General features: G+C 37.6%; 1 protein-coding gene across 4 annotated transcripts in view; it reads right to left on the reverse strand.

Moving 5' to 3' along the window:
• Positions 1 to 15929, reverse strand: part of NTRK3 (neurotrophic receptor tyrosine kinase 3) — a 462765-nt gene that overhangs the window by 27887 nt on the left and 418949 nt on the right. For 2 of the 4 annotated variants that reach the window (XM_069098546.1, XM_069098545.1), the window contains one exon: positions 5122 to 5196. The exons of the other annotated variants lie outside the window; for them this stretch is intronic. In XM_069098546.1, coding sequence (XP_068954647.1) covers positions 5122 to 5196 — 75 coding nt within the window. The remainder of the gene's footprint in view (positions 1 to 5121; positions 5197 to 15929) is intronic. 4 annotated transcript variants of the gene reach the window in all.

Genomic DNA, 15929 nt, shown 5'->3' on the forward strand with positions numbered 1-15929 from the left:
ACACACACACACACACACACACACACACACACACACACACACACACATCCTGGGCATCCTTTTGCTTCCTTGTGCTTAGGAAACATCTGCCAACAGGTGACCATGATGCAACATTCCCTTCGTACTATCCATTCTCACAGCTATGGCCAAGACAACTTAAATATCAAGAAAGGTAAATGGGAGCAAGTGGTTGAGCAAACTTGGCCTAGCATTGGCTTGTTTGAACATACAGTCAAGAATACATGTAGGGTGCACATTTGATACTTTAACAAGTTCCTGAGCATGAGGAGGATAGTAGACAAATGTTTATTTGTAGAATATACTTCTAAAGGCAACTTTATAGGGAAATGAGCCAAATTTACAAAAAATAAGAACCATTTCCCAATTGACAAATGGTCAAAGGATATGAATAGGCAGTTTCTGGAAGAAGATATCAAAGCAATAAAAAGTTATATGAGGAAATATTCTAAAGCACTAATAATTATAAAATATAAATTAAAACAACTCCGAGGTATCACCTCAAAACTATCAGGTTGGCTAATGTGACAGAAAAAGAAAATTACAAATACTAGAGGAGATGTAGAAAAATAGGTATACTAATGCACCAGTGATGGAATTATAAACCAGTTCAAACAATTCTGGAGAGCAACTTGGAATGATGCCCAAAACTGTACATTCTCTTTGACCCAACGATAACTACTACTAGGTCTATATCCCAAAGAGATCAAAGGAAAAGGAAAAGGACCCACATGTACAAAAACTATTTATAGCAGCTCTTTTGGCAGTAAGGAATTGGGAAATAATGCCCATCATTTGGGAAATGGCTGATCAAGTCATGGAATATGATTTTGATGGAATACTAGTGTGCTATGAAAAATAATGAGCAGGAGGGTTTCAAAAACGTGGACTTACATGAAGTGATACAAAGTAAAGGGAGCAGAACCAAGAGAACATTGTACATAGTAACAGCAATTTTGTACAATAATCAATTGTGAATGATTTAGCTATTGTCAGCAAAACAATGATCCAAGACAATTCAAAGACACTTGTGATGAAACATGCTATCTATCTCCAGAGGAAAAATAAACTAACTGATGCACTCTGAGTGCAAATTGAAGTATATTGTTTTTCACTTTCTTGATTTTTCTTGCTTTTTGTTTTTTGCAACATGGATAATACAGAAATAAGTTTTGCATGACTTCACAGGTATAATTGGTATCATATTGCCTGCCTTGTCAATAAGTGGGAGAGGTCCTAGAAGGAGTGAAAGAATTTAGAACTTAAACTTCTTTAAAATGAAGATTTAAAAAAAAGAAAAAGGTCATTTTAACCATATTCTTGAACATGTCTCTACAAGTATACTTATATGCATGATACAGACATTGGCTTTATATTAGTACTTATCCCCACACCTATCAGGTATGTTTCAGGCTTAGCTTTCTAAACAAGAGGGAGTAGGAAGTTCTTTCCAGTATATTCAGAATTTAGCCCGCTGCTTTTGATATTGATTTACTTGTTTTTGCAGCCCTGATATCTGGCTTTACATAGCACATAGTTGACAGAATAGGTAATAACAGCAATTACTCAGAAGAAAAAATAGCTTTCCTCTTGTTAGAAGGAGTATTGAATAGTAAACCTATGTTACTCAGAGAAGCATCAGTTGAGTGGATAATTGTGGGGAGAGAAATCATAATTCCCTAGGTAGAAATTAACGAAGTAACTCTGTCTAACGATGGGTATAGAACATTGTGAGACATCAGACTGCACAGATTGTGGCTTTTTCATTGGCTTGCTGTGTGTTGAGGGGAAGGGGCAAGGGGGAAATCATTTCCCTGCCCTCTGTATATTTCCTTGGTAAAAGGAATCCAGCAATAATTTTCCTCTACCTAACTCACTTAAAGATGAATGAAATATAACCTTTAAATGTACTGTAGAAATACATTTGGAGTCCAGGAATGACCCTCTTTATATAAATATGGTACACAAATAACTGGATTGGCATAAATAAACTGTTAGATGATTATTGACTTTCCAAAAAATACTTCATTTTATACAAAAGAGTTGTTTATAGATTCCTTGCATTTCCTGAAGGATATTTATATTTTTATCTGACTTAGTGAAATTATATTCCCATATAATTGTTTAACCAACAGATATTACTAATAATGATTAGCTACAAAATTCTTGGGTAAGACCTAAACAGAGCTATCTTGTTATTCTTGCCTTATAGAAGAATTCAAGATCAGATTCACTTGGTTTATATCTTCCATTCACAATTTTAGCCATGAGATTTAGGGTCATTTTCTGGCCCAACCCTATATATAAAATGTATGTGAAAACACTTCAACTCAAACTCAGAGTTCTATATGCACTCTTTTCACCATATTAATACAGGTACATGTTATATCTATTTAACATGTATGAAACCCATGGGAATTATCATTAATTCAACACAATGGGAGGTAAAGCCTTTTCCTATAATCCTAGGAGGATGTCCTACCACAACAAATTGCTTTCATGTCCTATAAACTTTCCCATGCCAACATCAATCTTACACAGAAAATCATCCCTTTGTCCCCAAGAATATACATGAAGAAGTTTTATAATGTTTTTATGTATGCATACTGAAAGTAGATAAATATCAATGACCATCTAGGTCCATCTATTCCTGCTTCAGTCATATAGTTAGTATATATTGAGGAATTCAAGGCAATAAGCAGATACTTAAAAGAAACTAAGAAACACTTGTCTTCCCTTTTCTCCTTCTTTTGAAATTGGTACCTATGAGAAAATGGCATTATATATATATATATGTATATATATGTGTGTGTGTATGGTTATGTGTGTATATGTATGTATATCCATATATACATACATACACATATGTGTATGTGTATATGCTGCAAGCAGATGCCGTTAGCCTAGAACATTAAACAAGATAGTTTCCAGAGTTGAAGAGAGGGTTAGATGAGTGAGGTGAAGTCCAGAGATTTGAATACACTCCATAAGTCTTCTTAAAATAGACATATTTCATAGGATCTATGATCTCTGACTACCATTCCTTTTATCAATGAAAAGGGGTTCCATAAAATGTGCTGTATACCAAAGGCCTCCCCAATTCTAATGAATGACATTTCTCATAGACTTGTATCTTATAGTTCTATTGTAACAGCCATTAGATTTTCCAATTTAAGTTTTCCTGACTCAGAACTTGCTGAAAATTTCTCTTTTGAAACCCAAGTTTCACAGATTTACTGGTCCAAAATGCAGGAATGGGCTTCATAACCTAGTTTTGGCACTCCGGTGAAACATCTGGACCCTTTCTCAGAAGAATGTTTTTAAGTGAATAAAATAAAAAATACGTAGAATTGCCAAGGAAACCAATTGTATTTAAATACAGTTATCTAGCTAGCTTCTTTTTTTTTTTTAAATAAGTTCCTGGACCCCAGGTTAGGAGTTTCCAGTCCTGAAATTCTATGATCATATGACTGTTTCTAAAAAGACTCAGCTATGGGTGCCTGCTTAAACCTATGTAGGAATGAAATAATTATACTGTTTTCTTTGGGGGAGGGGGGAGGGGGAGAATTCATTTGTCCAATCTCACACTTTGTCTGAAAATCACCCAACTAGAAACCAAGAGTTTGACCTGAATGCAAGTAGAAATGCAAATGCTATCTTACAAATGTGGGCAGAGAGTAATTATTTCTCTTAATGTTCCTGCTTTCAAAATTCCTACTAGGCTGCCTCACATACTTGATTTGATATATACTGGATACATTGATCTGTTGACTAAAAATCAAAAGCTTTGAAGTAGGTGTTCTTAGCATACTGCCCACATAGTAGGGTAATACATCCTTTAAAAATGTGCTCTTGGGAGAAACTGGATTTGATAAAGCTGTTCCCCCAAAAAAGACTGTGTGTTTAAAAAAAAATTACTGAGAATGGAAAAAGACAGGGGAAGAACACGCAAATCATCTCCAGCCCAACATTAACACAGCATTCAAACTGCACATTTGAAATATTGTCAGGGAATTAAGCCAGGAAGCTTCTCATAGCAACATTAACTCACCCACATCACCCATATTCAGTTCTCTTCATTAGTAGGTAGCTTGGAAGACAGCACCCCAGCACAGGAGGCTACACTTTGACTTTCACACATATGGTCTGATTTCTTAGGAAAAGCGAATATATTGTAGAATCCACCCCTTCCCAACCCTATTTCTCCTGCAGGTTAGGAATAAAATCTTCTTGAGGGCAGGGTCTGTCTTATTTTTGTGTCCATATCCCCAGTGCCTAGTATAGTACTTATCACATAATAAGTGATTTATAAATGCTTCTTTAATTGGATTAGGATAGAAGAAGGTAAGTCCCTCAAAAAAAGGAAAGGAAAAACATGGGGAGAAATGGTGCCTTATGAAAGGAAGCAATCAAATTCAACCTCTACCACAGTTCACGGTCAGTCTGTCCTGTTGGTCTATCAATAGACTGCCAGATGTATTTAAAGAAGAATAGGGGAGATCCTTTTCTGTGTGTTTCTTGGGAAATGACTTGGTGACATAATTGAGTTTCTGACAACAGTCTCTTCAAAAAGTACACTGATGACTGATGACAGGCCAAAGCTTGATGCAACATCCATACAAAGATTCCCTCATATCTTATGGCCAATATAGGGAGCAATGGTAGTTTTTTAAAGGTATTTGCTATATGAAGTAAAGGAGCCAGAGCATACTCATGATTCTCGCTCTGCATGGTCCAGCCCCTACCTCCAGAAATACAGGAAAATAGCCAAGTCATCTTCCATGCAGGCCACTTTAACCCCTACCACACACCCAGCCCTGAATGGAGTCCCAGGAAGCCATTTAATCCCTGCCACATTTCACCCATGTGCCTTATACAGCTGGCAGTGGTGACCCCAGTCATCTCCCCTGTAAGATGATTGGATTTCACATGTCACCAGCATGCTGAGAATTGGGAGGAACTTCCTTTGGCAGGTAGTATGGACAGAACATGATGCCAGGGGGAGAAGAGCCTTTGGGGCCATCCCAAAGCCTCTGGCACTCATCAGACTCTTTGTAAGTCACCCAGAAACCCCTGGTCTCAGGAAGTGAAATCCACACTCACTGTTGTAGCTGCTGATGCTGCTAGCCTCTGCCGCTGCCACGCTGTGCTGAACTGCCCCTTCCGGCTTGGCCCTTCCTGACAGTGAATGGGAGAAGAGAATGGGGTGGAGGAAAAGAGAAGAGAAGGGAAGTGGGGAAAGGAAGGAAGCATGGGAGGATGAAGAAGGGAGAAGAAGGGAGAGGGTGGGTCTTTAACTGAACAGTATGCCTTACGCTCTCTACAACATCCTCATAGCTCTCGAATGCCACCAGTAAGCACATATGTTAAAATATCTTCTAACAAGGAAGTAGTCCCCACAGACCCTAAGTTTCTCAGCTCAGGTTACTGGTCAGGGATCTTCCCCCTCACCCACCATCACTGGGCAGACATGGAATTCCACTTTCAGGCCACACTCTATTCTTACTGAGTTATTCAGTAGGCAACTGATAATGCAGAAGCCAATGCCCCCATTGGTTTAATTATCTCCAGGATCTACTTGGCCACTTTCAAAAAACAAGACCTTCCTCTTAATAAGTCACCCCTCTGCCAGGCCAGCCAGTTCCACTAAAAGGAAGCTGGTTTCACTGAAGCCCTTGGGTGGGAGTACCAGTCCCTTGGGTAAAAGAATTTTAGTTACATCGAGGAAGCATTTATCCTGATCTCTCCCTGGATTTTACCCTTTAAATTCATCAGAGTGTAAAGGAGGCATTTTTTTCCTAGTCAGTTTACCCATTCAGATAATGGTGCTGTGATAATTTTAAGGAGTTAGCACTGAGGAGACAAAAGACCCCTGTTCATTTTCTTTGCAGAGATAGCCAAAATGGTTATGTTAAATTCCACTGTTTTGTTGGGAAAAGGGAGGGAGTAGACATTCCTCTTGAAAATGAACTCCTGAGCCAAGGCTTTTCTGAGGGGATGGTCTATAAAATTGTTTTCAGGTAGGTTTACTATGTGACCTTTATTAAATACATATATAAACTCTGAATATTATATAGAAGATATAACCCCGGCCTTCACAGTCTGCTTGGGGAGACAGAAGACTCACATGGGAAATAACAAAAGTACATTTTTTATGAAACAATGTATAAACCAATTCAAATTAGTATAGTATTAGTATAGAACTGATGGGATGCTAAGCAGATGGGGTTAATTAGATGAGGTTAATCAAAGAGACTTCCTGGCCAAAGGGAGAGTTGTGAGTTTTGTGTTGGGTTAGGAAAGACAGAGAGAAGGGAGATGACAAAGGAAGGGAAACACAGTTGAAAAGGCACTAAAGTGGAGACATGTAAATTACATGTAAGGGAAAATGAAGTCGTGAGGTGGGGATGGTAAGCAGATTAGTTTGACTGAAAAGGTAGTTCTCCTAGGAATTGGGAGAAAGGAAATTGGCAAATTGGTAGAAAGTCTTAAAGACCAGGATCAGGTGTCCAATGACTGGCAACCATAAGTCACTGAAGGCTCTGAAAACAGATAATGAATATAAAGAAAACTTGTCTGAGGATACAGTTGACTGTGATGAGAACTTGAAACTAGACAGCATAAAAGTAAAGAGAATAGCTAGGAGACTATTACAGCAATCCAGGTGTGGGATGATGAAGGCATGGACTAGGCAAGTAGCTGCAGAAATGTAAAGGGAGGAGCAAAATTGAGACTGAAGAATTGGCCAGGGATTGTATGTGGGTGGTGGAAAAAGAAAGGCTCCAAATGACTCTAACCAAGGTCATAAGCCTTGGACTAAAAGAGAATGGAAGTGTTTGATAGGAATGGCTAAGTTGAAGAGGGATGCCTATGTCAAGGGAAGGAAGATGAGTTTGAATTTCAGTATATTAAATTGCAGGTGCTTGTGAATAACCCAGTGGAGATCTTTATTGGCAGCTAAAAAAGGGAGGCTGGAGGTATAGATTTTGGAATCAACTCCCTAAAGATATATGCAGAAACAGAACAACAAAGCCCTTAACCATGAGTGGGAGCAAAAGGAAAAGCTAGTGAAAGAAACAAAACAAACAAAAATGGCTTTTAAAAATATGGGGAAATGTCACAGAGATCAAAGAGCAGAATTTTAAGTAAGGGATTTTTTTTTAAGGGTAGTTATATAGATGACCTCAGAGTTCCATAACTTCTAAATCATTCAGTTAAAAGTTCAAGGAGAATTACAAGTGAGTAAAGACTATTTGATTTGGCTATCCATGGATTATTGATAATCTGAGAGAAAGCAATTTCAATGTGGTGATCAGAAGCAAAACCAGATTTTTGAAGGGTATTACAGAGGAAGCTGCTGTCAAGTGATTTGAGGTAGTGGATATCAGAGACTATTTCTTCCTTAAGGTTAGCAATGAAAAGTACAAGACATAAATTGTAGTTAAGAGAGGGAATAGAGTCATGTGAAGATCTTTTTAATATAGAGAAGAATGATGATTTTTAAAGGGAGAAGGTCAGTGGAAAGGGAGAGATTTAAAAAGGTTTGCTGGAGCCGAGTCAAACCAACTCATGAGATCCAATTGTTAAATTTCCATTGTCATCATTTATACCTTAGAAGTAAACAAATGCAACAAACAGGGACTACTTTATAGTTGTATTGATTATCTAGACTTTAAAAAGTGATGAATAAAATGATAATACAGATTAAACTTAAAAGTATGCCATGTATATAAATTTTTCTCAGAGAGCTGGTTGTTAAACATTAACCAGCACACCCCTCAATTTAAGGATGCTAGTGAAAAAGAAAACCAGTCACAGAGAAAGATGATCATAGTGAAGCAAGAGATGAGGTCCAGAGAAAGTGGGGAGGAGGAGAGGAAATCTATTCTTCTGATAGTTCAAAGACAGGTGAGAAGATGCAGAGATGTGGATTTGTTGAGATGGAAAGTAGAATAGCAGTGTAATTTGCCAGTGTTTCATATTTCTAGTTAAATGTGCCTAGTACAGTGATTTGCACATAATAATAATAACTTAGATATGTAAAATTTCATAGCATTCATTATATACATTGTATTATATTATAGAATGATAAATTCTACACTACCTTATATATGGATAGAAAATGACTCAAATGTCATTAAGCCCAACTTTCTGATTTTATCAATGAGTTAATTGTGACCTAGAGATATTTAATGATTTGCCCAAGATCACTAAGCTAGTTAGAGAGAGAGTCAAGAATAGATCCAGGCCTCTTGACTGTCATAGTTCAATACTTACTTTGTACTTGACTCTCACAAAAGTCCTTTGAGGTTGACAGGGTCTGACTTGTCATAGGAGAGTGTTGAACTGCCTCACAAGAGATTATTGTTAAATTTTCAGTGTGAGCATTTACAACATGGAAATCAAGAAATACTATGAATTAGATCTGGATGTATTGTTTTGTTGATTGTCTAGACTTAAGAAAATGATGGTGAAAATGTTCATAGTGAAGATTAAACCTTAAAGTACGTCATACATATTTTTTTGGTGGGGAGGGAAGAAGACAGTTGTTAAACATTCACCAGTACATTTCTAGTTATATCTTAATTTTACAGATAAAGGAAAGTGAAGCTCAGAGAGACTAAGTGAGTTATCCAAGGCTACACATCTATTAATTTGAGAAACTATGACTAGTATTCAGGTCTTCTGACTGAAAGGCCAATTTTTTTTTAGGGGGGGCACAATTAACCAATGGAAATTAGTATAGTAGTAGAAAAGTGTTGAGATGATGCTGAGAAATGGTTTTTTTTTTAGTTATAAGGAAGAATTAGTGTGGGAAAGAATTTGGGGGAAGAATGGGGAAAGGATTAAGAGTTGAAAAGAATAGTTAAAAGCCATAAAAGGGAACGTGAGGCAAGGAATAAATTATAGAGTAGCACTATCATTGTTTTGAAGAAGGAACAGTGGAGTTTTGGGCTAGAATATGTGAATCATGGTTGATCAAGCTGATAATGTTCTAGAAGAGGGGAGGGGTACTTGTGGCCTTCTAGCTCCTTGTGTACGGCCTTTTGACTAAGTCTAAGTTTTACAGAACAAATCCTTTTATTAAGGCAATTTGTTCTATGAGGTTTGGATTCAGTCAGAGGGCCACACTTGAGGACCTAGAAGGTCACATGTGGCCTTGAGGCCACAGGTTCCTCCATCCTGTTCTAGAACTTCCTCTTATAAACAATACTGTAGAATGGATACACAATTAGAGGTAAGCAGACAATGGCATCAATCCAGAACCGGGAGTTGGTGAATTGTGAACAACAGAAGGAAAAGAGAGGAAGAGGGATTCAGGGTACTAGAGTAGATGTCCCTGTTACCAGAGGCATTCAGGATGACAAAAAAATTGGACAATGGTTTGTTGACAGTAGATGTTGTCAAAAGACTTAAGGTCACAGTGAAGAAGAGAGCAGGTCAGTGAAAGTGGAAAAGCAATGGATGTTACTGAAAAGGAGGTTGTGTTCTAAGAGGGCAAGAAATGCATTGGAGACCTGATAAAGATGGTCAGCGATAATGTGGTAAGTAGCATAACCACGTTGATGAATGATTGTTATAAAGTGGAGTTGGAGGTCAACAGGAAAAAGAAAACTTGAATCCGGCTCTAGACAGACATGTTTTTCCAGCATAATAGATTCTGTGTCATGTTGGGTATAACAAATTAGGTAACTAAATCGGGTCCATTAATCATAGGAGAGGGAGAATTTATGTCTGCATGTCCCCAACCAATAGGGTAGAGAGCCACATAGGGCTATATGAAATTCCATGTATTTCTCAGGTATCTAGGATGCTAAAGTTCTCATTGTTGGACCATGAATTATAGAAAGGTAGAGGGGGAACATATATCTAAGTGTTTCCTTTTTATAGAAAAAACCTGTCTGCTGAAATATGAGATATTACTAGGTTCTAGGTGAATTATGAATGTGTACATCCATGCTTTCCTATACCAAACACAGGCAAAACCTAGGAAGAAAATCACTTTCAGGTGACCAATAAACAGTCCCCCAAATTAAAGATAAAGCATAGACTAGTGGCAAAAATACATGTAAGTCAGCTGCAGAAACAGTGAGGGATTGTTTGAAAGAAGTCAAGGTGTTGGCATGACCTATCTATAGAACTTTCTCTTCTATTGGAGTTGTCGTTAAACTCTAGAGAAGTGTCAGAGAAAGTCACATATAAATATGCTGAAAGGGGGATCTAGTCACATGTTTCTAATATTTCCATTCTGATAAAAACAGTTTACACCAAAAAGTGAAATGGGTCGGTTAAAGAAGCAGCTATAAGCAAAGAAATGAAGCAGCTACCTACCTGTCTAGGCTATCTGGGTGGCTTTTGGGAATAGGCATATTTCCCTTCTGGGACATGTCTCATCAAAAATGTTCTTTACCATGGCCTTTTGGAACCTTCCATTATATCCATCCCTTGGTCATCTCTGGCCTTGGTAACTGGCTTACTGGGTAATTCAACTAAGGGGTTTCAGTTCCAAATAAAGAAAGAATTATAAACAGGAAGGAACTTGGTAGCTATATACTAGATTCAGTCCCATCTAAGTCTTTCTCTTTATTCAGTTCCTACCACATCTATAGTTCTGTAGGTATATAAGCCCATTACCTAATGAATGGATATGCCTATAAACAGACAATCTCAATGAGTAAAGAAAGCCATGACCTAAACCACAACTATCATAGCCATGCTGCTTCTGAATCTGATCCTCCAATGAAGTCTCATTTGAACAACATGTACCTGTTACATTATAGGATCAGGTGTCATAATTTAAGCACTGTAAGTGACCTTTGAGGTCATCAGTTCACAGCTGAGGATATCGATGCCAAGAGAGGTTAGACCTTCCCAAGGTCACATGGATGGAAAGGGACAGAACCAAATTCAGCACTCTTTCACTTGTCCCTCCATCAATTTCATTGTTTTTTTCTCCTGAGGAAATGCAGAACCACTCAAGCTAGTCTTGGCTGAAAATTTGCCAAAAGAAATTCAAGAACAGTAAAATGACTGGGGTGGAATAAGTAATTCTTGATGCCAATAAAACAAGGTGGAAAAAGAACAAGAAAAATCATTTTTCAGCTGCAAACAAGACCAAATGTCACCACTGCTATAGAACAAAGCAAAGTGAATATCAGAACACAGACAAAGGCAGTTTCATCCTTCCTAGTAGAAAGTTATGAGAGGGGACAGCTGAGAATGCTGGGACCACCTTGGAGAAGAGAGGGTTGACAAGTCTGGACATAAGAGTTAGCAGAAGTAGAATAAATTCTTACCCACCCCAGATATTAATGAAGCTGGTCAAGGCCATCATGGTAATAGCTCAGTAGGAGAGAGGAAATGATGCCCCTTACAGCTTCCACAAGAAATATGACATTGGAAAATTGAAGGGAAGGCACTGTCCTCTTCAAAATAATGAATTAAATGCTTTGATTTCATGAGGCAAAGCAAACAAAATCAAGAAATGCTTATTTAAATTACAGTCCATCATTTCAGTATAGATTAAAGGACAGAGTGATAATAGGTGTTGAGGTTAATCCAATTTTTCTCTACCCTCAGTTTTTACCTTTTTTACCCCAGAAGTGACCTTGAATTTACCTCTTAGGAATGAACAATCAACATAAAGCAAATAAAACCAATCACCAGGTGCTAGAGAAATTTGTTCTAAGTCTGGGAACCATTGACTATTTCAGAATTTACAATCTAAAACTATCTAACATGGTGTCATATTTTATTATTTATTTGCTTGGATCTTTACCTATAATTTCACAAATATGAGGAAGTCCCAGTATAGAAATTTCTTCTACCAATGAAAATCAACAACTCATCGATAACATAGGGACTTTCCCATGATCATACGGCTAGTGTGTCAGAGGCAAGACTTGAATCCAGGTCTTTCTGCCATCAAGACCAGCTCTCTAACCACCATGCCATGTTGTCTCTCTGCACCACTGGCAATGATGAATACAAAAATGAAAAACACAGCCCTTAGCAGACTCATTTGATGTTTCTTCTTTATTCACTTTCTCCTTGGCCTGTACCCCAGCAACCCTTTATTACCCACCGCAGGGATAGGCCTTTAAACAACAGTCAACAGATGTCCTAGCAAAAATAAAACCACTTTCTTTTTCCTAAGACTATCACTATCAGATTGACTGTACTTCTGTAGTTGGACAAGCATCACAGAGATTCACAGAAAAAGAAGGGACCTCAAAGTATAGCTAGGTCAATCCATTTCTAGAGAAGAATCCCTTCTCCAACACACTCAGCAAGCCATCAGCCAGTGTTTACCCTAAGATGTCCTGTAAAGGGGACCCCCCCATTACCTCCCAAGGCAGTCCATTCCACCTAATCAGGAGTGTGATAATAAAGGCTGAAGAATCAGCTCTCAGAATAAAAAAAATGTACTCATGACACATAATCTTCATTACTAATATTTTCTCCATCACCTTCAATCTAGAGTCTAGACAATCAACTAAATAATTTTTTTTAAATCAAGGTGTGATTTATACTGTTTCCTGATTTCTGAGTTGTAAATGCTCCCAATGAAAATTTAACAATTGGCTCTCACCAGCCAATATGAGCTGATTCTAGTGCATAATGGTTAGCCTAGCCCTAATGGTTACCTCTTTGCAACTTCTACCCATTTCTCTTAGTTCTATACCCTCCATCCTCATTTTTCAGTATCATAGCTTCATGAAAAACATTCAACCTATTAATGAAACAGAGTTGAGCCCCTTTACATAGGATTCCCTCACCAGTTATTTTATGGGGCAGTTCATGGGAATCCTTTTAGTCTTTGTTTTCTTGTCAGGTTCAATTAGCCTAGTTGGATTAACTATTCCTTCCTTCTAGAACCCTCTCTTCTCATTCCATGTGGTTGGCTTCAGAATCCGATACTGCCACTTTTTCTTACTACCTCAATATCCCTATCCCAATCCTTTTGGATATCACTGATTCTGATATCAAAAAATTTAAAAATAAGACAAATAGCTTTCATCTCTGACTATAGCCCTAACTCCATCTTTTCCTTCTTCTCTTCCTCATCCTCTTCATATTAAACTGCAGGCTGAGTTCAAAGGCTTTGCTTTAAAAACAGATCAGAAGAGAGACACAATTCTCAAAACATAAGTCAGGGGGTTATTATGTTAGTTCCACATGCAAATATCTTAATTACTGCTGGTAAGAAAGATATTTGTATGGAAATTTATGTATCTTTATATGTTATATTTTCAGTTTGTCTTTTAGACTAAAAAGGCCTCTCACACAGAAAATAAAACTCAAAATATTAAACAGATATTACTATCAACTTAAGGAAGAGAATTGCCATACCAAGCTGGAGGTAGAAAATAATTCCCTTCCCTGGCTCCCAACCCACCATCTTCATCAATACCTCCTTTCTTCTACAACTCTCTCTTCTCTTTCCTTGTGGTTGGGTTTAGAACCATTTGCGTCACTTACCGGTTCAAACCATCCCTACTCCAATCAATCCCTTTGGATATCTCTGACACCATATCAAGTCTATTATCAAATCTGCTATCATCTTCTGTGTTCAAATAACTGTCATAATGGGCCTAATGTTGACAAAGGACAGTATTACACTCATCCATGGACCTCCCTCGCTAATTTATTAGATCACCATATTTCTAAATCAGAGAAAGTCATGGATAAGCTAAATGGGAGAAAAGATAAGGTTTTCAGCAGAGTTCCCTGAGGGTTGGGACTATTTAATTTTTGTGTCTGTATACACAGCACCTATCACAGTACCTGACACATAGCAAGTACCTAGTAGATGGTTTGTTGAATGATTCATTAATTGATTAAGAGAAGAAAATGCTCTAGAAAAGATCTCCAGAAGAACAGAACAGTTTATTTCAAGATTCACCTCTTCAGTAAAGTTCCTACCAGTTAAGCAGAAGGAAGGCAGCAAAGAGTAGGAAGTGTTTTGTAAGACACAAAGTACTCATGTTTGTTTCTTTGGTATTTCTTTAAGCATTTTCCTGAATTTGTTCAACATACACTTATTAGGCATCTATTGTGTGTAAGGTATTATAGAAATAAGATAAAAATGAAAAAAAAAACCTTCCCCTTAAAGAACTGATGACTCAGGAAATGGATTTATTTTACAACAAGGATTTAAGTTAGACATGACTGTGAACTCACAATGAATAAAAAGGTGCTATATCTTGAATGTAACAATTGAAGAATCTGCAAAATGCCTATCCTTTGAGATGTCTGGGAATAAAACAAGCAAACTATCTGTCTGACATAATTTGAGTACGGTCCTGTCTGAGGTCAGTAAAGGTGAATTGGATGACATTTTAAGATTCTTCCCAACTTCATGCCTCTTTAAAATTGAATGACCTGGCATTTCTTTGACTGTTTCTGCCACTCCTGGGATATAGTGGTCTTATATTCAACCAGAAAAACCCACATTAATCCTAAATCTTACTGTTTTTCTTATTCAAGGTCACAGAGCCATACAGCAAAAAGTTTCTAACACCCTGGCCCTGGACATAACTAATCCTTCTGAGCTCTCACTCACTACCTGGATAGCCCATCCCAATATCTGAAACAGAAATACATGGAGTTCTTGGCAATTACTAAAAGAACTCACCAGCCTCTTTGTGAGGAGTATGAGAAGGATGGGATTCAGAGAAGGGAACAGAGATCCTGGAAAGATAATATAGCATATATTCTAATCTTGCGTTTATGTATACTATTTTAAGACACAGGTCTGGCTACGTTAGTCTGTCCTAAGACACATACCTGGCCATGTCATTCCCCTGCTTAAAAATATAACCATAATTCCAATGCTCTTATGACCTCACAAACTCATAAGACTGGTAGGAACTGAAGTCCCTCTATAAATAACCTGGTTCCAATTTATTTTCCTAATCTTATTTCAAATAATTCTCCATTTGTGCATTCTTCATTCCAGTCAAACTGGACTATGAGCTATTCTCCCCAACTCAACATGGCATCTTCTACTTCTCTACAGGTTGCCCCCACCCCTGACCTCATGCTAGAAATGCGGTCTCTATCCTTCTCTGCCTCTCAGAAGACATGTCTCCTTTCAAGTCTCAAATAAAGGTTATCTCCTCTGTGAACCCTTCTCTGACCCCCATCCCCAAATTGCCAGTGTTTTCTTCCTCCAAAAAATCTGCATTTTACTTATCTGTGTAAATGTCATATCTTTCCAATTAAATGAAAGTTCCTAAAAGTTAGATACTTTTTTTTTTTTGCCAGTTTTGTTTTCATATCACTGGTCCCTAACACAATGCTTTGAAATTCTATACTAAATATAAAAGGTTTATTAGACTGAATTGAATTTTGTAGGGAAACATGTTTTTGAGGCTGGAATGGGAAACCATAAGAAGTATCCCAACTCCAACACATTCTTTATTTAAAAAGAAATGTTAATTATGTGAGAAACTTTTCCATTCCTCATCTTTTCAACATTTTTATCTCTTATGTACAGATTCAGCATAAACACAGACAGCACAGGATGGCTCCCATGTCCAGAATGCTCTCCCTCTACTTTTGGGAACCACTAACTCCCTTCTAGTCTCAATTTAAGTGCCTTCTCTAACGAGAGGCATGTTCTCATTCTCCCAGTTGTGAAGGCATCCTCACATAAAATTATTTCATATTTACCTTTTATAGCTTGTGTATTTACTTATCTGAGGATATATTGTTTCCCCAGTAGAATGCATGCTCTTTGAAGGAAAGAAGTGTGTTTTTTTGTTTTAATATTCCCATAACCTAGCAAAGTGCCTGGTTCCCCCCTTTTTGGGGGGGGGAGATGGAAGAGGGGTCTTGACCTCTGATTTCAATGCTGTAGAATATTTCCCAATGAGGCAACTCCTTCTACCGATGCATTTTAGCAA

This window comes from Petaurus breviceps, unplaced genomic scaffold, assembly GCF_028583685.1.
Source record: "Petaurus breviceps papuanus isolate PSGF00001 unplaced genomic scaffold, PetGlider_PUasm1.0 37, whole genome shotgun sequence".
Lineage (NCBI taxonomy): Eukaryota > Metazoa > Chordata > Mammalia > Diprotodontia > Petauridae > Petaurus > Petaurus breviceps.